Genomic DNA, 26,556 nt, shown 5'->3' with positions numbered 1-26,556 from the left:
AATTTACACTAAGGCCCTAAGATAGTGATGGTCATCTTTCTTGATATGGAAGACCTCAAGTGCAGCCCCCGATATCACCAAAATGCCCCTCATAAAATTCATTGAATATTCATTATTAGAGACAGACACACAATAGAATATAGTCAAAGACTATGGGCATGAAAAGAAAAGGTCAGAGACTGTGGACATAATACACAAGATGGTCAGAGACTGAAGACATGCTATAGGAAGCTTTGAAGACTGGGGACATGCTTCAGCAGACAGTCACAAACTGGAGACATATTACTTGGGGCTACTAGAAATCACTACTATAACAGGGCAATAAAGTAACACAGATTGTTGACTGCACAAAAAGTGCCAAATTGCCGCATGCATCCCCTGGGATGAAAAAGAGTAGTGAGCTACTGAGAACAGAGGGGATAGCTGTGATTATGGGTTCATGCACACGGAGCCTAAAAGGCAATTTATATGCCTAGCGTAATTTCCTGTACCTGGCAAGCCACATGTGTCACGTAGACCCTGCCATACAAGCGAATTGCTGTACACGGCTGTGCTTCTTTCCATTGGTGTTCACCATGTACAAACACTCAATCTATTTTCTGAAAGTTCAGAACACAAAGAAGCATTGGGCTTTCTAAGAGCTGCATACAGCACTTGTATCACAGGCTGTATGTACCGTGCAGCTCAACAAGCAAAGGAAAGTGATGGGAAATGATACCGGGCATATAAAAATGTCCTTTAAAGCCCTGTCTGCATGAACCCAACAAGTTAACTCCATGAACTAGACATGTGCAATTCATTTTGGTCCAAATATAAATTCGGACAAAGTTTTGATTATTCGGAGATTCGGATGTATCCAAATCTCCAAATGAAATAGTAACAAATTTAATTGAAATTCATTTATTTTCGTTTCGTATATTCGTTTTTGAATAAATTCCAAATTTTCGTAACGATTCAAATTCTGTGTGAAAAACAGTGGCGGCCGGTCGATAGGGGGCGTCCCCCCCCCCCCCCCCCCAATCAAGAAAAAAAAAATCATCTTCAAAGAAAAAAAAAATTACCATGTAGTCCACTATGGGGCGCCGGACTAATTGCTGGCTATGGGGGGGTGGGGTTTGGCATCCCACGTGGGCCCAGGCAGAGGCGCCGATTGGCGGCCGTTCTGGGAGTCACCGGGGCACAAGCAATGCGCCCTGACACTCCCCACTAGTCCTGTCCTGGCTGTGATTGGTCCGGACTCCAGCCTGGACCAATCATCATTCAGGATATTCCTGTTGACGTCGTTGGGGGCGGTGCCGGTGCGTGCGTCAGTCACTCACCGTCACTGCCCGACTCCCGTCAGCTTCCCGCCGGTTCCCGCCGCCGTCAGAGCCGAGAACGAAGAGGACTCCTCACTCGAGGAGAGGAGCAACGCGCTGTGTGTCACGGTCGAGTCAGCGTGCCAACCCAGGAGAGCAGGTAAGTGAGGGGACCCTCTTAAAAGCTTGTCACCAGGAGGGGGATGCGCAGCGCTGTATATAGAGGTGCGGAGGGGAAACCCAAGCGTGGTTGTGCAAAGGTGCGGAGGGGGAGGCGCAGCGTGGTGTCTATCTATTGGTGCGGAGGGGGGATGCGCAGTGTTTTCTTATAGAGGTGCGGAGGGGATGCGCAGTGCTGTACGTAGAGTGGATGGTGATGATGATGATGATGAGGCAGTAGCTCTCTCTCTCTCCTGTCGGCTCTGCCCTGTGTTCTCCTCTCTCTGCAGCAGACATGGCATCTCACATCCTACAGAATCTCCGCCAAGGTGTGTGGGCGGCATTGACCGGAGGATGGTACCACGATCCCGAAGACAGCCAGTTCAATAACATATGTCACCTGTATCTCTGGGTCTTCCTCCTGCTGTTACCTCTAGCCCTGCATCTGGTGAGTCCAGCCTGTGCTGGAACATGGCATGTATATAATAATATAGGAGGGTGTGTGATATTAATACCTGCATGCGTCGAAATTCCGCCTGGAATTTTCGTCCGACGACCGATCCGCCGATTTTCAGCTTGTTAGCATGATGCTTCCGACAACCGACTCCGACTTTTCGGCGAAAAAAATCTGGTGTGCAGGCTATAAAATTTTTGTCCTCCGTCAAAACACGTCCGATTTTGGTGTAGTCAATACAGATTTCGACAGGGAAAAATCTTATGAGCAAGACTGGGCATGTTCAGAGAAGAAAGAACACAAAGAAAGCAAACCAACACATTACATCACTTCTGAAGTAGAATTTTGTCGTGCGGGAAAATTCGTGTGCAGTCTAGGCACATTCCAACCAACAAAACACCACTTTGGACAAAAGATGGACAACCGGTCGGCAGAAATTAGTTGCGTGTGTACTAGGCTTTAGCTGATTGATTGTCCTTCTGACTATTAGGGTTGGGACTTCACTGGCTGCATACTTTTTCTGAGATAGTGGCTCAGTGTATTGAAGGTGTAAAGTCATGATATTCAAACAAACTAGAAAGGCTTTATTTATTACGGTTTTCAAGGTTTTAATTGGAAGGTGCGCAAACCTTGGGTGAAAGATGCATTTAAAATATTGAGTAGACCCCAGAAATGTAAAACTAAAATGTAAAAACTGTTGCAGCGCCCCATGTGGGCCTAATAGGGTTATGATTTTTATGTATTCCTCCAGCTTCATTAATCATGCTCAGGGCTAATTTCATATCTGCCCCTGCTTGCAGGAAGGATAGAACTCTCCCTATAATATATGTGCGGGGATGCCATTTCCAGGCTTCACACCAGGCAATAAAGGATTTCCAGACCCTGTAATAAAATATTTCTAGAGACTGGCTTCCTGGTGTTTACCAGTGTATGAACTGCGGGGCCAGACACACCCTGCTCTTCCAAGATTAAGGCTTCAATAGCCAAGCCATCAAATTTAGAGGCTGTACAGCAGGGAGGAATATGCGGACGCAGTGGAAGAACCCAAGGCCTCGTCCCTGCTAACCTCTGGATTTGTGCTTACCATATCCTCCTTGGCCAAGCCGGAACTATCAGAATTACTGGTTTCCCCTCCAGCTGGATCCTGTGCAACAAACGCGATATCCGCTGTAACGGAGGAAAGGCATAGATCAGGGAATACTACTCCCAAGGAGTCACCAAAGCATCCACTCCGACTGCGAGTGGATCCCTGGTCCTGGACACTAGTCTCTCCAACTTGTTGTTGAACCTGGATGCCAACAGATCTACATCTGGGACCCCTCAGCGTAGGCAGATGAATTGAAAAATCTCGGGATGTAAAGACCATTCCCCGGAAACATCTGTTGATGGCTCAAAAAATCTGCTTGCCAGTTCTCTATTCCTGGAATGAACACTGCTGTCAGGCATGGCACAAACTTCTCTGCCCAGGACAAGATAATATCCACCTCTTTCTGGGCTGAGTGACTCCTTGTGCCTCCTTGATGGTTGACATAAGCCATGGCCGTGGCATTGTCGGATTGCACCCTGAAAGGGTGACCCCCAAATTCTGGAAGTCCAGAATTTCAGAGTTCGACTGACTGCATGAATTTCCAAAATGTTGATGGGGAGACGACTCTCTACCTAAGACCATTTCCCCTGGACAGTAGCTTCCTCCAGAACCGGTCCATAGCCGGAGAGGCATCTGTAGTCTCTACCTTCCAGGTCACTGGAAGAAAGGATCTCCCCTTCTTCAGATTTCTGGTCAAAAAACATCAATTCAGACTCGTCGTACTCTTGGTAGCAGAGATATGGACCAGTCCAAGGACTGGATTTTTCAGTTCCACTTAGATAGAATGTTGTTCTGCAAGGGTCTGGCATGGAATTGAGGATAGGGAATTGCCTCGAAAGTGGCAATTTTCCCCACCATCTTCCCCCAGTAACATCATGCAAAGATGTATAGATGGATATCTCAGCGTTACTATAGACCGAACCTGACCCCCCAGGTCTGAGACCCTTCTTGTTGGCAAGAATAACTTTGCCTGCACCATGTTGACAAGAAGCCCCAGGTATTCCAGATGCTGGACTGGCTGTAATGCTGATTTTGCTAAGTTCAGTATCCAACCCAGATGTTCCAAAAAATATACTGTCTGAAGAATATTTTGGCTTTGAGGCCACGCCGATCGATCTATTAGTAATAGATCGTCCAAATATCCTATTACCGATATCCCTCGGGACCTTAGAACAGCCAATACTGGAGCTAGGATCTTTGAGGAACACTCTTGGTGCTATGGCCAACCAGAAGGGCAGGGCCACAAACAAAGGAACCTTTGATGGATCTGAAATATAGGCACATGAAGATATGCATCCTTGATGTCTATGGATGCAAGAAATTCCTCTCCCTGCAGGGAGACTGTGAGTGAACGAATTGATTCCATGTGGAAAGAACTAACATTCAGAAATTGATTCAGTGCCTTGAGATCCAAATTAGGTCTCACATCCCCATTTGGTTTGGGGATTATGAAAAGGTTTGAGTAAAAACCCCTGAACCCTTTGTTTTCTGGAACCTCGGTTATCACCCTCTGAGCTCTAAGCTGACCCAATGCCTGAAAGAGAGATCTTTCTTTTAGGGGATCTGTTGGTATACTTGACCTTTTTAAACCGAGGATGTGGGAACACCCGAAATTCCAGCTAGTATCCCTGTGAAATGGTGGAGATGACCCAGTTGCCCTGAATCAACTCCACCCATACCCCTGAGAACAGTGGGAGCCTTCCCCTCACCCAGGATTCTGCGCATATGCACTGTCATCAGAGCAAACCGTGACATTCGCCTTATGGAGTCCATAAGAGCATCTACTGCGAAACACAAAGTGCAAGGCAGATCTAACAGACCTTCCATAGACTCTCCTTCAGAAGGAACTGTCTTGGACACTCGCTTTATGCAGTCTTTCAAAGACTGACACACTCCTATGGCTGCTACAGCTGGTTGTACTGCAGAACCTGCAACCGCATAGGAGGCTTTCAATAAAGATTCCAGCTTTTTATCCACTGGATCTTTAAAAACCTGGGCATTATCCACAGCACAGGTTAAATTCTTGTTAACCGAAGAAATGGCTGCATCCACAGTGGGTATTTTCCATCTCTTAGAAAACTTATCCTCCATAGGATATAACAATGAAAACCTTTTAGGAGGAACAAACATCCTATCAGGATGATCCCAATCATTATACACTTCTTGTTTCAAGAGTGGATGTATGGGAAATGTCCGAGGACTCTGAGGAGGGCGCAATGAGCCCAGGGAGGAAAAAGAGGTTTCAGTTGACTCTAAGGGTGGAAGTTTAAACTCAACCCAGACCATTTCTGCAAGAGACTGGATAAACATCTCTGGGATTGACAAGCTCATAGAGATTCCTCTGACTCCCCGGTAGTGGAAATTTCAGCTTGACCTTCCACATTCTCTGCCCAATCCTGAACTGATTCAGGGGGTGGCTCAGGAGAGGGATATCTAACCCGCTCATGTCAGCAATCCTACCCTCTAGGCTGGCTAATGCCAATGCCAAATCGTCCTTGGTAACATAGGCTGTGGCAGAAGTACACGGAGTAGCTACTATGCCTGACAACCGTAATGGCTCAGATTGGCTAGTTGCCTCTGGCTTATCAGGAGTAGACACAGTGGAAGCATGACTAGGACCTTCAAGGCCTGACAATGGCATTATGTTGCCATTTCCAACTGTGCTCCCTCCAGACCTTTTTCGGGCGGATTTTGCTTTTTAGCAAGACAAACTTGAGGTACTACCTTAAAGTGCACTCAAGGCTGATTACGTAAGATACAGGACCTGTTAGTGCCAGTAACATACACCCACAGTGACTCACACTGCTGCTCTGTGTCCCCTTCAGCCTCTGACAGAGGCTAGTGTGTTGGAGATAGTTCCTTGCAGAACGCGCCCCTTTTTTATGCATGTGCGGTGTGGTGCGTGTCATCCACCTGCACGCCAAATCACATTATAACACGCCCACCACGCGGCGTACGCCTGTACTTCAAGGCGAAGATTTCTGCATGCAGGAATAGGCCTATACCATAGAAACGCGATCAAGGCAGAGACGAACATGCAGATGCTTATGCGCCAGGGCGAACACTACAAATAATTGAGGGTGAATGCAGTTTAGGCTGAATCTTGTTTGTCACAGCTGATACTTTTCAGGTGATCAGCTCAGGGTAAGAAACAGTGTAACAAAATGCTTTAGGCCCCGTTCACACTGGGGCGATCCGACTTGCCGGGGCAACCTCATAGGTCTCGGAGCAGCCGGCACGGACTTCATAACATTGAAGTCTATGCAGGTCGCTCCGGGTCGCCCCAAAGAAGCTCCGGACCCTTTTTCTAAGTCGGAGCGACTTGTGTCGCTCCTATTAGAACGGGTCCATAGCTTCTCTATGGCGAGCAACCTACGGCGACCTGTCAGGCGACCAGGTCGCCTGACAGGTCGCCCCAGTGTGAACGGGGACTTAAACATACTTCAAACATACCTTGCATAAACCTGCTACAATGTAATTACAAGCAGAAATATACTTGCCACCAGTGGCGGCTGGTACTCAAAATTTTTGGGGGGGGCGCAAAAAGAAAAATGTAATAGGTATTGCTTCGCGGCAAAAAACGCGGTAAAAAATTGCGTGACTTTGAGGTCATGGTACAGGCATGGCACAGATGGTATAGGCATGGCACAGGTGATGGTACAGGCATGGCACAGATGATGGTATAGGCATGGCACAGGTGATGGTATAGGCATGGCACAGGTGATGGTATAGGCATGGCACAGGTGATGGAATAGGCATGGCACAAGTGATGGGATAGGCATTGCACAGGTGATGGTACAGGCATGGCACAGGTGATGGTACAGGCATGGCACAGGTGATGGTATAGGCATGGCACAGGTGATGGTATAGGCATGGCACAGATGGTATAGGCATGGCACAGATGATGGTATAGGCATGGCACAGGTGATGGAATAGGCATGGCACAGGTGATGGTATAGGCATGGCACAGGTGATGGAATAGGCATGGCACAGGTGATGGAATAGGCATTGCACAGGTGATGGTACAGGCATGGCACAGGTGATGGTACAGGCATGGCACAGGTGATAGAATAGGCATGGCACAGGTGATGGAATAGGCATGGCACAGATGGTATAGGCATGGCAAAGGTGATGGAATAGGCATGGCACAGATGGTACAGGCATGGCACAGGTGATGGTATAGGCAGGGCACAGATGGTACAGGCATGGCACAGGTGATGGAATAGGCATGGCACAGATGGTATAGGCATGGCACAGGTGATGGAATAGGCATGGCACAGGTGATGGTAAGGTCATGGCACAGGTGATGGAATAGGCATGGCACAGATGGTATAGGCATGGCACAGGTGATAGAATAGGCATGGCACAGATGATGGTATAGGCATGGCACAGGTGATGGAATAGGCATGGCACAGATGATACAGGCATGGCACAGGTGATGGTATAGGCAGTGCACAGATGGTACAGGCATGGCACAGGTGATGGAATAGGCATGGCACAGGTGGTATAGGCATGGCACAGGTGATGGAATAGGCATGGCACAGATGGTACAGGCATGGCACAGGTGATGGAATAGGCATTGCACAGGTGATGGTAAGGTCATGGCACAGGTGATGGAATAGGCATGGCACAGATGGTAAAGGCATGGCACAGGTGATAGAATAGGCATGGCACAGATGATGGTATATGCATGGCACAGGTGATGGAATAGGCATGGCACAGATGGTATAGGCATGGCACAGGTGATGGAATAGGCATAGCGCAGATGATGGTATAGGCATGGCACAGGTGATGGAATAGGCATGGCACAGGTGATGGAATAGGCATGGCACAGGTGATGGAATAGGCATGGCACAAGTGATGGAATAGGCATTGCACAGGTGATGGTACAGGCATGGCACAGGTGATGGTACAGGCATGGCACAGATGGTATAGGCATGGCACTGGTGATGGAATAGGCATGGCACAGATGATGGTATAGGCATGGCACAGATGATGGAATAGGCATGGCACAGGTGATGGAATAGGCATGGCATAGGTGATGGAATAGGCATGGCACAAGTGATGGAATAGGCATTGCACAAGTGATGGTACAGGCATGGCACAGGTGATGGTACAGGCATGGCACAGGTGATGGTACAGGCATGGCACAGGTGATGGAATAGGCATGGCACAGATGGTATAGGCATGGCACAGGTGATGGAATAGGCATGGTACAGGCATGGCACAGGTGATGGTATAGGCAGGGCACAGATGGTACAGGCATGGCACAGGTGATGGTACAGGCATGGCACAGGTGATAGAATAGGCATGGCACAGGTGATGGAATAGGCATGGCACAGATGGTATAGGCATGGCAAAGGTGATGGAATAGGCATGGCACAGATGGTACAGGCATGGCACAGGTGATGGTATAGGCAGGGCACAGATGGTACAGGCATGGCACAGGTGATGGAATAGGCATGGCACAGATGGTATAGGCATGGCACAGGTGATGGAATAGGCAAGGCACAGATGGTACAGGCATGGCACAGGTGATGGAATAGGCATGGCACAGGTGATGGTAAGGTCATGGCACAGGTGATGGAATAGGCATGGCACAGATGGTATAGGCATGGCACAGGTGATAGAATAGGCATGGCACAGATGATGGTATAGGCATGGCACAGGTGATGGAATAGGCATGGCACAGATGATACAGGCATGGCACAGGTGATGGTATAGGCAGTGCACAGATGGTACAGGCATGGCACAGGTGATGGAATAGGCATGGCACAGGTGGTATAGGCATGGCACAGGTGATGGAATAGGCATGGCACAGATGGTACAGGCATGGCACAGGTGATGGAATAGGCATTGCACAGGTGATGGTAAGGTCATGGCACAGGTGATGGAATAGGCATGGCACAGATGGTAAAGGCATGGCACAGGTGATAGAATAGGCATGGCACAGATGATGGTATATGCATGGCACAGGTGATGGAATAGGCATGGCACAGATGGTATAGGCATGGCACAGGTGATGGAATAGGCATAGCGCAGATGATGGTATAGGCATGGCACAGGTGATGGAATAGGCATGGCACAGGTGATGGAATAGGCATGGCACAGGTGATGGAATAGGCATGGCACAAGTGATGGAATAGGCATTGCACAGGTGATGGTACAGGCATGGCACAGGTGATGGTACAGGCATGGCACAGATGGTATAGGCATGGCACTGGTGATGGAATAGGCATGGCACAGATGATGGTATAGGCATGGCACAGGTGATGGAATAGGCATGGCATAGGTGATGGAATAGGCATGGCATAGGTGATGGAATAGGCATGGCACAAGTGATGGAATAGGCATTGCACAAGTGATGGTACAGGCATGGCACAGGTGATGGTACAGGCATGGCACAGGTGATGGTACAGGCATGGCACAGGTGATGGAATAGGCATGGCACAGATGGTATAGGCATGGCACAGGTGATGGAATAGGCATGGTACAGGCATGGCACAGGTGATGGTATAGGCAGGGCACAGATGGTACAGGCATGGCACAGGTGATGGAATAGGCATGGCACAGATGGTATAGGCATGGCACAGGTGATGGAATAGGCATGGCACAGATGGTACAGGCATGGCACAGGTGATGGAATAGGCATGGCACAGATGGTACAGGCATGGCACAGGTGATGGAATAGGCATGGCACAGATGGTATAGGCATGGCACAGGTGATGGAATAGGCATGGCACAGATGGCACAGGCATGGCACAGGTTATGGAATAGGCATGGCACAGGTGATGGTAAGGTCATGGCACAGGTGATGGAATAGGCATGGCACAGGTGATGGAATATGCATGGCACAGATGGTACAGGCATGGCACAGGTGATGGAATAGGCATGGCACAGGTGATGGTAAGGTCATGGCACAGGTGATGGAATAGGCATGGCACAGATGGTACAGGCATGGCACAGGTGATAGAATAGGCATGGCACAGATGATGGTATATGCATGGCACAGGTGATGGAATAGGCATGGCACAGATGGTACAGACATGGCACAGGTGATAGAATAGGCATGGCACAGATGATGGTATATGCATGGCACAGGTGATGGAATAGGCATGGCACAGATGGTACAGGCATGGCACAGGTGATAGAATAGGCATGGCACAGATGATGGTATATGCATGGCACAGGTGATGGAATAGGCATGGCACAGATGGCACAGGTGATAGAATAGGCATGGCACAGGTGATGGTACAGGCATGGCACAGGTGATGGATTAGGCATGGCACAGATGGTACAGGCATGGCACAGGTGATGGAATAGGCATGGCACAGGTGACGAGTCAGCACTTCCCTGGCTGAGACACTTACCTGGTGACGGCTCGGCTCCCGTTGGCGGCTTCTCCCCCTCCTCGCGACTCCGACGTCCGTCCTCTTCTGCTCGGCTCCCGGCGGCGACTTCTCCCCTCCTCGCGACTCCTCTTCTGCGGCGGCGGGAAGCTGACCGGGCGGTGACGGTGAGTGACTGATGCACGCACCAGCACCGCCCCCAACGAGGTCAGCATGGATGTCCTTAATCATGATGGACAGGCTGGAGTCTGGACCAATCATGATCCAAGACATCACAAAAGGGGGGTGGTGTAGCGCCGTGCACTGCGCTACAGTTACGCCCCAGAAGGCTGCTATTTGGCGCCTCTGCCGGTGGAAAACCACACCCCCCATAGGCACCAATGAGGCGGGCGCCCCTTGTGGGCAAAAATTATTATTTTTTTTAATCTTTTTCTTTTTCTTTTTTTTTTTTGGGGGGGGGGGGGCGGCGCCCCTGCGCCCCCTATGGGCCGGCCGCCACTGCTTGCCACAAGTCTCTGTAATCTTATTAAAGGGAACAGTGCATCAAATATTTACAATGTTGCAATTTTTAACACTTTAAGGTTTGTTTGCTGTGTAAATATTTAAAAAAGGACTCACCATAGGAATAGATTATGGACGATGAATCCTCATGTATATAACATATCCATCAAGTTAGGGCAGGTTTCAGGCAATACAAGGAAGAAAAGACTCCATATAGTGAAGCACTGTATAACTTTTAAGTTTATTAGATAAAAATACAGAATACTCACATTAAAAACAATGTAACGTGCATACAGGTGATAGGGACCGCAAACCCCTCGTGTCTTATATATAGAGTGCCCAAGTGTGTGTGCTAGATCGGAGAGGGATGGGGCAGCTGCATATAGAGGAATTCATCTTTACCTATTCTTCCTGCAGCTGCTGAATAACTGATTCTCCTCCTCTCCCTCCTGCAGGAAGAATAGGGAAAGATCAATTCATCTATATGCAGCTGTCCCATCCCCCTCCTACACAACTTCTTTTGCTTGCTCCCCAGTGCTCTTATCCCCCCCCCCTCCGCCTCTCAACCCCCCTGCAATGCTTTCCAAACCCCCTCTTAATTCTCTGCAGTCCCCCCCACCCCACCCCACCGTGCCCTTCAGCTCCTCCAGTGCTCTCTGCTTCGCCTGTGCTCTCTGGCCCCCCTAGTGCTCTTCTATCTTCTATCATGTCCTCAGTCTCTGACCATATCCTGTATCATGTCTGCAGTCTCTGACCATCTCTTGTATCATGTCTGCAGTCTCTGACCATCTCCTGTATCAGGTCTGCAGTCTCTGACTATCTCCTGTATCATGTCCGCAGTCTCTGACCATCTACTATATCATGTCTGCAGTCTCTGACCATCTACTGTATCATGTCTGCAGTCTCTGACCATCTCCTGTATCATGTCTGCAGTCTCTGACCATCTCCTGTATCATGTCTGCAGTCTCTGACCATCTACTGTATCATGTCTGCAGTCTCTGACCATCTCCTGTATCATGTCTGCAGTCTCTGACCATCTCCTGTATCATGTCCGCAGCCTCTGACCATCTACTGTATCATGTCTGAAGTCTCTGACCATCTCTTGTATCATGTCTGCAGTCTCTGATCATCTACTGTATCATGTCCGCACTCTCTGACCATCTACTGTATCATGTCCGCAGTCTCTGACTATCTCCTGTATCATGTCCGCAGTCTCTGACCATCTCCTGTATCATGTCCGCAGTCTCTGACCATCTCCTGTATCACGTCTGCAGTCTCTGACCATCTACTGTATCATGTCCGCAGTCTCTGACTATCTCCTGTATCATGTCCGCAGTCTCTGACCATCTCCTGTATCATGTCCGCAGTCTCTGACCATCTCCTGTATCATGTCCGCAGTCTCTGACCATCTCCTGTATCATGTCCGCAGTCTCTGACCATCTACTGTATCATGTCCGCAGTCTCTGACCATCTATTGTATCATGTCTGCAGTCTCGGACCATCTCCTGTACTATCTCCTTTAGCAAGTCTCCAATCTCTTACTCAAACTTAAAGTGGAGTTCCACCCTAAAATTGAACTTCGGTCCATCGTCTCGCTCCGGGTCACCTGAAAAACAAATGGATAATCGCAATTTTTTTTTTTTTTTTTACTTACCTTGTTTTAGAAGAAAATATACTTACCTTACTTCCTCTTCCTCCCTCTGTGGCCACGGCTGCCGCCGTCACTTCCTGGCTTGCAATGATTCCTGGGAGCTGAACATCATCGCTCCCAGGAATCAATGTGCCTGCCCCGGCCCCGATGTCAGTTCCGGTGCAGGCGCTGTCATACCTTGCTAAACAGCTTCTGGGCATGCCCAAAAGCTGTGCAGGGATGACTCTGCAGCCCGGAAGTGACTGCGGGGCCGGTGCAGTGCATCGTGGGACCGAAGAGGACGCAGAAGAGGACGCTCCAGCTTCAGCTGTCCACACCTGAGATGGCAGCGCTGGACAAGACATTTTCAAGGTAAGTATTTCTTCTAAAAGGTAAGTGCAACCCGGGACAGTTCAGAGGCTATCCATTGTGGAATGTACTAGCCCTGACTGTCCCGGGGGTATTTTTAAGGAATTTTTTTTGTTTTAGGTGGAACTCCGCTTTAAACACATTGCTAATAATATTAGCTATCTATTTATGCTGAAGGTAGAACTGTGCAGGGGAGGCAGAGAGTGCAAAAGGGGGAACTGTGATTAGAGAGACGGAGGGCAGACTGCAAGGGGCACTGTGATGGGGGGCTGTGAAATTTGTGCAATAAATATTCTTGAAAACATTACAAATTTTTGTGGGTGTTTTTACATTTTTAAGTTGGGGGGGGGGGTGTCAGATATAGGATCCGCCCCGGGTGCCAAATGCTCTAGGTACGCCACTGCTCCTGGCCCCTGTGTGCTCCCCCCCCCCCCCCCACTGTGCTCCCTTCCCTATGCTGCCTGCTGCTGTAGGGGATGTGTCACAATAGAGAACCAGGAAGGGGTCAGTAAATATGTGATTTATCAGCTCCTTCCTTTTTTGAATGGACAGAGTCATAGTCAGTGTCATTAATACTATAAACTAATAAAATAAAATGATAAAAAAAAATACAATTAAAGTACCAAAAAAAAATAAAAAATACTGACACCAGTGGGTGAACTTCCAGGATCGCAAAGGTCACACTTGAGATTGAGCCCTGGCATTCCACCACCGTGGAGAGACCCCAAGATGGCAGGAAGGGGGCCCACTGCAGAATTTGTGAAAGGGTCCCGCTGCTGTACCGTAATAAAGGGCCCTACAACGAGAGTAAAGGTTCCCGGGATCAGTGCGAAGAGCCCCAGGCTTGAAAGTAAAGGGCCCAGGCCAGGGGTCCAGGGGGCTCTTCATAGTTTCCTGCACCGGGGGCCCTGAAGGTTCTAGTTACATCTCTGACCTCCAGTAATGTTGTGTACCTCATCCAATGCAAAAGATGTAGCAAAGGATCTTATGTTGGCGAAACAGGACAGAAGTTGCAAGCAAGGATGAATTTGCACAGACAAACCATCAAGGAACATAGAAGATAGTTTCTGCACACCTGTGGGACATCATCTCTCACAACCGGACCACACTATAGAAGACCTCAATGTTTTAGTTCTTAAAGGGAACTATCCAGGAAAGGAAAACTTTTGAATTAAAAATGATACTTCTATTTGACACAAAAAATAACAGCCTAAATTTGGATATGGGTGTCTTTACTTATTATTCTACAGTTTTACGACCCCGTCTGTGATTATCACCACCCCAGTCTGTAGCTCTCCCTCTGTCTTATCTCACTAACTATGCTAGTTTTAGTACCATTGTCGGGTACCTTTTTGTTTGTTTGTTTTTCTCTTTTTTTTTTCTTTGGATTGTGTTTTTTTTACAATTCGGCGAAAACATTTGTGAATCAGTACTGCTTGAACCTTAATGAAGGGGACATACCCCCAAAGCTTGTCCTGAAAAATTGCATGTTGCTGCAAATAAAAAAAGTATCACAGACAGCACCCAATTGTCTCTGTCACACTTTTCATTGAAAGTTCTGCTATTGATTTGTGAAGCGTGTCAGCAAACGATTAAGAGACTTCCAGGATAAGAGGGGAGAGGGATGGATTTACCGTCTCCTGACGTCTTACATAATCTATGGCAGCTGGAACCTTCTCCATGACTCCCAGCTATGGAGAGGCTTTTGTCTGGCTTGTGCTGCCCATTACCCAGAGTCCCAGCCTTCCTATTGGCCGCTTCTAGTTGCTGGCTACAGATGGCCTCTTATCTTGTCTGTATGGGTTCCATATACATGGACACCTGATAAGACCGCCTTCATTTCCTGCTACTTATCGCCCTCCGTCAAATAAATGACCTGTGTCAGATCCATGTCTGGGACCGCCCTCTCATCTGGGGACCGCACAGGTCACTGAGTGTGTTCATAGAAGAAACAAGGAGCTGTGCTATACCTGTCATTGTGGTCTCTAACCTGTCACCGACTTTACCTATAGATGGTTCTGGTCTGTCACCTGTCACCGACTTTACCTGTAGATGGTTCTGGTCTGTCACCTGTCACCGACTTTACCTGTAGATGGTTCTGGTCTGTCACCTGTCACGGACTTTACCTGTAGATGGTTCTGGTCTGTCACCTGTCACGGACTTTACCTGTAGATGGTTCTGGTCTGTCACCTGTCACGGACTTTACCTGTAGATGGTTCTGGTCTGTCACCTGTCACGGACTTTACCTGTAGATGGTTCTGGTCTGTCACCTGTCACGGACTTTACCTGTAGATGGTTCTGGTCTGTCACCTGTCACCGACTTTACCTGTGGATGGTTCTGGTCTGTCACTGACTTTACCTGTAGATAGTTCTGGTCTGGTCTGTAGCCAATTACAGACTTTACCTGTAGATGGATCTGGTCTGTCACCTGCCACAAACTTTACCTGTAGATGGTTCTGGTCTGTCACCTGTCACAAACTTTACCTGTAGATTGATCTGGTCTGTCACCTGCCACAAACTTTACCTGTAGATGGATCTGGTCTGTCACCTGTCCCAGACTTTACCTGTAGATGGTTCTGGTCTGCAGCCAATTACAGACTTTACATAGACAGATTTGTCTGAAGCCATTTACAGACTTTACCTGTAGATGGTTCTGGTCTGTCACCTGCCACAAACTTTACCTGTAGATGGATCTGGTATGTCACCTGTCACCGACTTTACCTGTAGATGGTTCTGGTCTGGTCTGTAGCCAATCACAGACTTTACCTGTAGATGGTTCTGGTCTGTCACCTGCCACAGACTTTACCTGTAGATGGATCTGGTCTGTCACCTGCCACAAACTTTACCTGTAGATGGTTCTGGTCTGTCACCTGTCACAGACTTTACCTGTAGATGGTTCTAGTCTGTCGCCAGTCAAAGACTTAACCTGCAAATGGTTCTGGTCTGTAGCCAATCACAGACTTTACATAGACAGATTTGTCTGAAGCCAATCACAGACTTTACCTGTAGATGGTTCTGGTCTGTCACCTGCCACAAACTTTACCTGTAGATGGATCTGGTATGTCACCTGTCACAGACTTTTCCTGTAGATGGTTCTGGTCTGTCACCGACTTTACATGTAGATGGTTCTGGTCTGGTCTGTAGCCAATCACAGACTTTACCTGTAGATGGTTCTGGTCTGTCACCGACTTTACATGTAGATGGTTCTGGTCTGGTCTGTAGCCAATCACAGACTTTACCTGTAGATGGTTCTGGTCTGTCACCTGTCACAGACTTTACCTGTAGATGGTTCTGGTCTGCAGCCAATCAAAGACTTTACATAGTCAGATTTGTCTGAAGCCAATCACAGACTTTACCTGTAGATGGTTCTAGTCTGTCGCCAGTCACAGACTTAACCTGCAAATGGTTCTTGTCTGTAGCCAATCACAGACTTTACCTGCAGACTTAACCACTTGCTGACTGCCAAATTGCCAAAAGGCAGCTATAGTGCGGTCATCCAGTTCTGGGAGGGTGTCAATAGACGTCCTCCCAGAACCCCACTCCCTGAGTGCCTCCTGCAGCACGCATCAGCCGCTCTGTGATTGCTATGTCCTTCAAACACTGCTGATCAGAGGTCGGGGTAAAGGGCCAATCACAGCTGATCACATTTAAATTAACTTTCCTGTTATCGGCAGTCCTTTTCTCCTACGCTGTGTCTGTGGAAGGAAAGGAGAGCTGTTAATGGACAAGCTTGTCAGCACATTGTTTACACTGATAATCATTTCAGCCTCATCATTTCAGCCTATCAGTGCCACCCCATCAGTGCCTATCAGTGCCACCTCATCAGTGCCCATCAGTGCAGCCCATCAGTGCCCCCATAAGTGTTGCCTATCAGTGCCTCCTCTTCAGTGCCCCCTCATCAGTGCCCATCAGTGCAGCCTATTAGTGCTGCCTATCAGTGCCCCCTCATCACTGCCCATCAATATCGTCTATCAGGGTCCATCAATGCTCCCTATCAGTGCCCATCATTGCCACCTATCAGTGCAGTCTAATCAGTGCTCCCTCATCAGTGCCTCATCAGTGCCACCTCATCAATGCAGCCTATCAGTGCCCAACTGCCCATTAGTGCAGCCTGCTTAGTGCCCATCAGTCTTGCCTCATCAGTGCCCATCAGTGCAGCCTCATCAACGCACATCAGTGAAGAAGAAAAATTACTAATTTCCCAAATTTTAACAGGAACTAAGAAAAACATTTTATTTTGGTGTTTTTTTATTTTTTTTTTCTTCTTTTTTAGGTTTGTAAGTAAAAAATAAAAGCCCAGCAGTGATTAAATACCACCAACAGAAAGCTCTATTTGTGTGAAAAAAATGATACAAATGTCACATGGATGCAGTGTTGTATGATTGCGCAATTGTCATTCAAATTGTGAAAGCGCTGAAAGCTGAAAATTGGCCTGGGCAGGAAGGGGGTGAAAGTGCCTGATATTGAAGTGGTTAATTAAGAACAAAGCATATCCCTCTATAGTGTGTACTTGTCTCAATTAAGAGCACTAAGTGTAATTTCTGCCTGCTGCCTCCTTCCTCTATCTGCAGTCATTTCTGAAAACTTTTCCTGACACCAAGAGAAAAAAGGTGACGGGGGGGGGGGCCCTCCAGCTGATTGACAACCTCAGCTCTGTTCCTGTGTGCTGTGTGGAAAGGGGGGTGCTGTCCCTTCCCTCCAATCACTGAGCTCCGAAGAGTGCAGCTCTCTGCCCCCCTTTTTCTGAACTTTCAGACAAGGTTTATAATTCAGTACTTTGAGCAGATGAGCAGATTCATGTGACAACACTGAAGAAATGACACTTTGCTACAATGTAAAGTAGTGAGTGTACAGCTTGTATAACAGTGTAAATTTGCTGTCCCTCAAAATAACTCAAAACACAGCCATTAATGTCTAAACCACTGGCAACAAAAGTGAGTACACCCCTAAGTCAAAATGTCCAAATTGGGCCCAATTAGCCATTTTCCCTCCCCGGTGTCATGTGACTCGTTAGTGTTACAAGGTCTCAGGTGTGAATGGGGAGCAGCTGTGTTAAATTTGGTGTTATCGCTCTCACTCTCTCATACTGGTCACTGGAAGTTCAACATGGCACTTCTTGGCAAAGAACTCTCTGAGGATCTGAAAAAAAGAATTGTTGCTCTGCATAAAGATGGCCTAGGTTATAAGAAGATTGCCAAGATCCTGAAACTGAGCTGCAGCACGGTGGCCAAGACCATACAACGGTTTAACAGGACAAGTTCTACTCAGAACAGGCCTCGCCATGGTTGGCCAAAGGAGTTGAGTGCACGTGCTCAGAGTCATATCCAGAGGTTGTCTTTGGGAAATAGACGTATGAGTGCTGCCAGCATTGCTGCAGAGGTTGAAGGGGTGGGGGGGTCAGCCTGTCAGTGCTCAGACCATACGCCACACACTGCATCAAATTGGTCTGCATGGCTGTCGTCCCAGAAGGAAGCCTCTTCTAAAGATGATGCACAAGAACCCCGCAAACAGTTTGCTGAAGACAAGCAGACTAAGGACATAGATTACTGGAACCATGTCCTGTGGTCTGATGAGACCAAGATAAATTAATTTGGTCTAGCTTGTATCAAGTGTGTGTTGCAGCAACCAGGTGAAGAGTACAAAGACAAGTGTGTCTTGCCTACAGTCAAGCATGGTGGTGGGAGTGTCATGGTCTGGGACTGCGTGAGTGCTACCGGCACTGAGGAGCTACAGTTCATTGAGGGAACCATGAATGGCAACATGTACTGTGACATACTGAAGCAGAGCATGATCCCCTCCCTTTGGAGACTGGGCCGCAGGGCAGTATTCCAACATGATAATGACCCCAAACACACCTCCAAGACGACCACTGCCTTGCTAAAGAAGCTGAGGGTAAAGGTGATGGACTGGCCAAGCATATCTCCAGACCTAAACCCTATAGAGCATCTGTGGGGCATTCTCAAACAGAAGGTGGAGGAGTGCAAGGTCTCTAACATCCACTAGCTCATGTGAAGCTCTGGTGAACTCCATGCCCAAGAGGGTTTAGGCAGTGCTGGAAAATAATGGTGGCCACACAAAATATTGACTCTTTGGGCCCTATTTGGACATTGTCACTCAGGGGTGTACTCACTTTTGTTGCCAGTGGTTTAGACATTAATGGCTGTGTTGTTTTTTGAGGGGACAGCACATTTACACTGTTATACAAGCTGTACACTCACTACTTTACATTATAGTAAAGTCTTATTTCTTTAGTGTTGTCACATGAAAAGATATAATAAAGTATCTACAAAAATGTGAGGGGTGTACTCACTTTTGTGAGATACTGTATGTAGGAGAATTCGTTTCATCTGTGTGTATCACCCGAGGCCCATCACTTCACTGGGAATATGTAAGAGTTTACAACCACATGTAGACAGTTCTGGTCTGTAGTTGATCACAGACTTTAAAGCTCATCTAAAGCCAAAAGCAAAAATGTTATTAATAGATTACATTTTTGCTTTTGGCTTTAGATGAGCTTCAAACATTATAAATATATTAAAGTGGTTGTAACCCAAAAAAAAAAAAAAAAAAACGATTCTGTTCTTTTAAGGTATGATCTATACCACAGTGCTTGTGCCATGTAAGTTGTCCCTTCCTATGTTGTAATATACCTGGTTAATCCTGCCTGTTCCTGTGTCCCCCTGTTTGTGCTGACCACGGTAATCATGGCTGCTGAGCCCTGATACTGTGGTCAGGTTACGTGCCTCTGTCATAACGCTGCTCTGCTCTGAGTCTCTCCCCTCTCCCCTCTCCCCCTTTCTCCCTGCCTGTCAGTGTGAGAGTGGCTATTCTGACTCCAATTGTGGTAATAGTGACTTATCCCTTGCTGAGACCTATTCCTGGCCTGTATAAGCAGATACAATCACCGCGGACAAACGTTATCAGATAGCTGAACTCATCAGACACCTATTTCTTTCCATCCACGTAGGTGTTATTGCAAGCAGTAGGTATAGCAGACAACCAAATGTGGCAGATGATTAAAGGATGTTATCTGCAGGTCAAAACATGGTAATGTGTTCCTGGATGCGAGCAGATTGTATGAAAGGCCTAGACAGAGGTGGCCATCTCTATCCCCACAAGCATAAAGAAGCAGAAACAGGAAATCCTAAATGGAAGGGGACAGGAGGGAAGACAGAAGGGAAAGACAGAAAGCAAGTGCAACAACTGAAATAACCACAAGATGGCACTATAATGACCAAATATATAGACATTACCACAACTATGCATTATATTATATCTTACATATTGGTGTAGCAGCACAGTGGCTCTCCTCCCTGCCCCTCCCAGCATTTTGCAGCTATTCAGCTGCATCAATACATGTATCACCTCCGGATAACACAGGCATTAACTACAGTGTGTGTGGCAATAGTGCATTATCTTCTAGATAGGAATATTTATTAAGAAAACACACTTACATGGGTAAAATGAAAATGAACAGGTGTAACAGATGTTCGTGGCCGCTCTGCAGCGTGGTCCGCGAGTAGTGACAGCGCGGCTTCTCCACCTGACGCGTTTCCCCTTACGAAGGCGTCCACTGGGATTGGAGTGTAAAAAGCCGCCTTCGTAAGGGGAAACGCGTCGGGTGGAGAAGCCGCGCTGTCACTACTCGTAGACCGCGCAGCAGAGCGGCAACAAACATCTGTTACACCTGTTCATTTTCATTTTACCCATGTTTGTGTGTTTCCTTAATAAATATTCCTATCTAGAAGATAATGCAGTATTGCTTGCCTATATTTTTTTGCTATACGGGGAGTCATTCTGCGGACACCTTTTGGAAGCTACCTTGGGGACGAGGTGTTTATGCCCATTACCAAGGAGGCAGGATCATTTAAGGAGCGCCCCTTTTTTGGACAGCGGGGGAATCCAGATACCCATCCTTTATCTGAGCAATTGTTCATGTGACATCTGGTAAGAGTCCATCTACACTTTTGCACGGGGTGAAGGATTGGTCAGTGGGAAGACTCTTTGCTGTACCCAATGGGTTCATAAGATCATATGTGCATGCCAAAGTTACCAGTTGGTAAGGGTACCTTTTTCCTCTTCCACACTTGGTGACACGAGGGATCTGTGTATTCAGCATCTGCACCTTGGTTTATGTGTACTTCAACATCAAGAACACTCATTTGCACCAGTACTTTGGACTTTATTGGGAGTTTTTTGTATTTGCCACTCTCCTGTTTTTGCACAGAGACTTTTCACCCATTTATGCCACTGTTTATGTTATATTTGGTTGTGTTAGGCCCCGTTCACACTGGGGCGACGCTACTTCGCCGGGCGACCTCACAGGTTGCGGCGCGCTGCTCGCCCCGCGACCCCGGAGCGGCCGGCACGGACTTCATAACATTGAAGTCTATGCAGGTCGCTCCGGGTCGCCCCAAAGAAGCTCCGGACCCTTTTTCTAAGTCGGAGCGACTTGTGTCGCTCCTATTAGAACAGGTCCATAGCTTCTGTATGGCAGGCGACCTGTCAGGCGACCAGGTCGCCTGACAGGTCGCCCCAGTGTGAACGGGGGCTGATATTTGTGTTTACCTTTGTGGACACTCACACACATTTATTGCCGGTTCACACTGTTCCGACTTGTCAGGCGGCTTGGTCGCCTGACAAGTAGCGGACTGTGCTGTGCAATTGGAACCGTTCTAATAGGAGCGACTCAAGTCGCTCCAACTTAAAAAAAGGTTCCTGCACTACTTCGGGGCGACATCGGAGCGACTTGCATTGACTTCCATTATGTGAAGTCGTTGCAAGCCGTGCCAAAGTCATGGTGCACGGGCGACGGCATAACTCGCCCGAAGTTGTGTCGCCCTAGTGTGAACCGACACTTAGAGTTTCATTACTCAGACAGTTAACATTTCACATCAAGCGCACCTCAATTCTTTTCTCATTTCACATCACTCCATACAGTTTGGAGTTTCGGTAGCAGCTGATAACCCCATCTTTTGTTTGCGCACCTTTTTTCCATTTTTTTAACTCTGCAGTATCACCTGGGGTTTCCATGGAAAAACCTTCATCATCCACATTGTCAGAAATACATCATTCCTGACTTTCACAGGCGGTCTTAGCTTCTCACCAGCTTATTACACTTTTCACCTCATGTGAGATACACTTAAACGCCAGGGTGGTACACAGTTGTCCTGGGAAACCTCAAACTCAGACACTTTGAGCTCCTGTGAGGTCTCCGGGAACAATATTGCATCTATCACAGGTGCAAGGGGCAATGGCACACATCTCTTAGTGGTCACCCCTGACATAGCTGGTTGCAGTACCACGTTTTCACCACCGTGCCCTGACAGCGCTTCATTTACTACATAAACTTCTGCTGTTTCAGCCCAAGCAGGCTGCATTAACCCATTATTTACCCCAGCATTTTTAAGCTCATTAGTAAGCAACACATATTCAGATTTACCACTTGTTTTCCTCCTACACAGTACTCTGCCTGAAGACAAATTCTTAATCATTTTTTGCTGCGGGTTCAGCATTAACCCATGCTACTCCACTGGGTACTACACAGCAGCAAGTCTCTCTTGGAAGCGGATTTCCTCACTGGATGTTCCACCACTTCACCGGTATTAACCACTTCCAGCCAAGGACGTCTTTTGACATCCTGGACTTTGAGTGGAGATATCTGAATGATGGGTGCAGCTGCAGGCATCATTCAGATATATTCATTTTCAGCGGCGATTCCCTGCACTGTAAGAACAATCATAACGGCTGCTCAGCCTCTTGATGCCATGAACCATTCCTCTGCAGCACTTTCACAGGCTAGTGCCCCCACATGGTCACAGGGCAACACTGCAGGCTTCCTAAACTCTCCAACAACTCCAGCTGGCCAAACAGGTTTCCTATTGCCAGGGGAAACGACAGACCCCTTGCAGGATGCTGGATACTGTGCCCTCTTTCCTGGGTTGAGCACTTTAAACACGCAGGCATAAGAAGAAACCATTGGTTTCTTGTAGTGTTTGCCACCCCCTGCAGGCTGAACCAACCTTTCTCCACAATTGCCAGAGGCGACAACAGACACTCAGGCATGCCAGCCCTCTTTCTGGGGGTGATGAGCTGCCTCTTCAGCGCAGCTCTACCATCCAGATGATACTTTTTCTCCAGTTACCATGGGAGACCACATCCTCCCCACAGAACTTTTTCAGCGCTCTCCAGACTGGATTACTTCTGTCATAGTCATCTGGGTCATGGCCCATCAAGTGGGACACCCCTTGGTACTCTTCTGTCAGAAAAGGCTCCACCAATTCAGCCCGGCGGCCTCTGGGCCACGCTCTGTAGGAAGCAATCATCGTAAACTCATTTGAAAAGTCCTCAACATGTTCAGAAGGCAACATGGGCCATATGAAGTCAGCAGCACAGATTTCTCCTTCGTTGCCACAGAAAACCGCTCCCGACTGCTCACTTTTTGCACTAAATGATGGCTTGCTTACTTTTTTCCCTTGCTCCAGTGTGACCAAATGCCTCTTGCATCAGTGTGGGGCTTGTGCTGTCAGTAACAATCCCTTCAACCAAAGAGCTCTGTTTCTCATCTTTTTGCTTTTTGACTGCCCCATCTTTGCAGTCACACACAACAATTTTTAACACAGTTGTCTTGTATAAATCAGAAAAGTGTTGGCGTACTGTCTCTTTAAGACTTGCAAGACAATACACTTCTCCATGCAGACTTCACTGCAATCACATCAGCTGCTGCACACAGCAGAACACACAGTCTCTGGAAACTCGCAGTTTTTGGTATGCGATGATTGGGAACTCTGTCATCTAATGCCCGCATCCTCCACCAATTGTGGCAAGTTGGGGTTCTCTAACTCAGTGGTAGCACCAAAACAGTGAATTTACTCCACGCCACAAATAGTTTTCAGGGCTTTTCTGCCCCCTTTTATTTTAAGAAAGCAAAAAAAGTTCATAAGGTATGTCTTTCCACACAGGGGGTTCTCACCATCAGTACAAACGAAACATAAAATTCGCCTCCTGGCTCTCTTGGCAGCTTTACTGCTCCTATTTGGACCTCTTGGTCCTCCTGACCATCACCACCTTTTGGTCTTCCTGACCATCAAACACACCCCAGTGTTAATGCACAGATGCTGCAGATCAGCTCTGCATCTTTCCTTGCAGTCCCCTAGCTGCTCTGTCCCTCATGGACTCTCTCTCAGGCGTGGGCCTCTGGCTAGGGGCACCTCTGACCCCTGGGTGAGACCCTGCCACACAGCTTCTTGGCCTGTCCTGTCCTGGACAGCACATTGCAGACATGCCCCCTTATCTCACTTTACAATCACTGACCCCTTGCGGATGGTTGGGCTCTGAGCTCTAAATCTGGCTCTCATATAAAGCCAGTAGACACCTGTGCCATTAGTGTGCTTGCTACTTTCAAAATGAAACATTGAGAGAGATTTTTAGAGCATCATAGGTTGTCTTGAGAACATTAAGGCCCCTTTCACACTATCCGTCCGTCGGACGAATTCCGTTTTTTTTTTTAGCGGGGGATCGAGCCGCAGATCCCCCGTTGAGCAGCAGGAGGACAGCTGTGTCTCCGCGCTGTGTGCGGAGACACAGCTGTCAGTTCCCCATGTATCTCTATGGGGGAAATCGGATGGGAACGGACCGTCGATCCGTTCTCATCCGATCCCATCCGATCCGCTGGACGGATGGAAAATAGGGTTTCCATCCGTCCAGATTTGACGGATCGGATCGGGTCGGATGTCAGCGGACATGTCTCCGCTGCCATCCGATGCCCCATAGGAATGCATGGGGGGACCGTTCAGATCCGCCACAAAAACGGACAGGCGGATCTGAACGGTCCGCCTATGTGAAAGGGGCCTAACAGCAATTTGCTTTGCAGTTCCTTTAGTCCAATTAAAACATCATTACTGCTGGTATGAGATTGCCCACCGCTCTGATGGCTCTTAGGGAGCGATTTACTAACACAGATGCACACAGAATCTGGTGCAGCTGTGGATAGTAACAAATCAGCTTCCAGGTTTAAGGCTAGGTTCACCACTGTAATTTCTGTGCGGGTTCCCGCAATGCATCAGAATTGCAGGCAGGTCACACTGCATTCTGCGAACCGCGTGGGTTTCAATATAAACTTAATGACAAATTGGTTTGCAGAATGCAATGCGAGCTAAGGAATCTGGTGGAATCGGATTGCATGGGTCTGAACACCCATGCGATCCAATTCCAGTGCGGACAAAAATGTGCACAGGAAAGCGATGTGAATCACATGCGATATCTGCAATTGCATTAGTGTGAACCCAACCCAACAATCTGTATGGCTGAATTCGCAACACACAGACATCACATGCGATGTCTGACTTTGCTGAAGTGTGAACCAGCACTCTTCAGGCTTCTTTCAGGCTTTACCTCTGTATCGCTACCCCATTGGAGGAGCTGCTGGGTTTGTTTGTCTCCTGTTTTGCTCCACTGATGACCCACCCTGTACCTGGACCCGATGAACACTGACACACCTGGAACTTTTAGAATGGGCTTTATTGTGCAGGTAATAGCCATGTACGGGAAGATGTATGTGCGGTGGATCTTACGTCATTTCGTACTAGGCTGAAGTTAGGCAGTAAAAAAAATATATATTTTTTTACTTTTTAAATAATTTTAATAATGTGCAAGAGGGAGGGGGGAAGAAGGCAGGACAGACGGAAATGGGTAAAGTTCTGCTTTAAGCTGGTCATACATGGAGGGAATTTTGGCCAGTTACTGATAAGCAGCCCAAAATCCATCCAGTGGGTAGCCGTTGGCCTCCTCCCGCCTGGCATCTTTTGACTAAAAAATTAAAGTAGCCTGGTGGAAAATAGATGCCGAACAGCACCTGCATCCAATCAGATGCAGGCACTGTTTTGGGGTTTTGAAAGCCGGTGGGGCCAGCTGTCAGAATACAATAACTGCAGTGGGGGATTCATCTATCTGCAATGTGTAGATTTTGTATATGTGTTTCTATAAGTGTATGGCAAACTTTGTGGATTTAAGAGGCTAGTTTTGAGAGGGTGGGGGGCAACTTATTGCACTCTCCTTTTAACCCCTACACTGATTTATTTGATCAGGCTTTGATGGTATTAATGGCCATTCCAAGTGGACCCTCCATGAATACTACTGTATCTGCAATCAATCACTTAATTTCCAAGTTGGGGTTATGAACCACAGCTAGAACTTCTTATTAGATTGTAGAAGAGTCCTTCTTGTGCTGTAGCTAAGACAAGTGTGCTGACCTCTTGTGTGCTCTCTAGAAGATTTGTGAATTCATTCTTGGGCAGCGCAAGCACCATCGCCACCTGTTCGGGAAATGAGATATACCCAGCTATGGACTTCTGGATCTAGGCCTAATTCTTCACAGCGTTCCTCATCTGTTGAGAGATGTCAGCATAAGTAACTCCAGTTTACTTCTTCTCTGCTATGGGATTCTGTGAATTCTTAAAGGGTCAGTCCACCTTAGTTACAGGTGGACCCTTGTGGGCTGATTCAGCCCCTGGTTTATTAGGAGCTGTGCCGTGCGGCTTGTCTGGATGGCATCACTTTGACATCAGCTTGAAAGGTTTCAGAATTCATTGATCTCCTTCTGACCGGCTTTTGACTTGCTTTAGGCAGATTTTGCATATCCATAGATTTGTATGGGAATGCAAAACCCATCGGACACAAAAACCCTTCGTCCCTGGCCCTTCTATGCCTTG

The 26,556-nt window shown here is 47.7% G+C and overlaps 1 protein-coding gene across 1 annotated transcript; it reads left to right on the top strand.

The window, feature by feature from the left end:
- Positions 1 to 1,612: 1,612 nt before the first annotated feature.
- Positions 1,613 to 26,175, top strand: LOC309552842 (pecanex-like protein 2; the record flags this gene model as incomplete). The annotated part of the gene is made up of 2 exons (XM_082253750.1): positions 1,613 to 1,905; positions 26,116 to 26,175. Exons 1-2 carry the CDS (start codon positions 1,753 to 1,755, stop codon positions 26,173 to 26,175), a joined length of 213 nt encoding a protein of 70 aa, XP_082109876.1. The 5' UTR covers positions 1,613 to 1,752.
- Positions 26,176 to 26,556: the final 381 nt, after the last annotated feature.

Source organism: Pelophylax lessonae (assembly GCF_965119305.1).
Source record: "Pelophylax lessonae genome assembly, chromosome: 4".
Lineage (NCBI taxonomy): Eukaryota > Metazoa > Chordata > Amphibia > Anura > Ranidae > Pelophylax > Pelophylax lessonae.
This window is presented reverse-complemented; position numbering and strand designations above follow the sequence as displayed.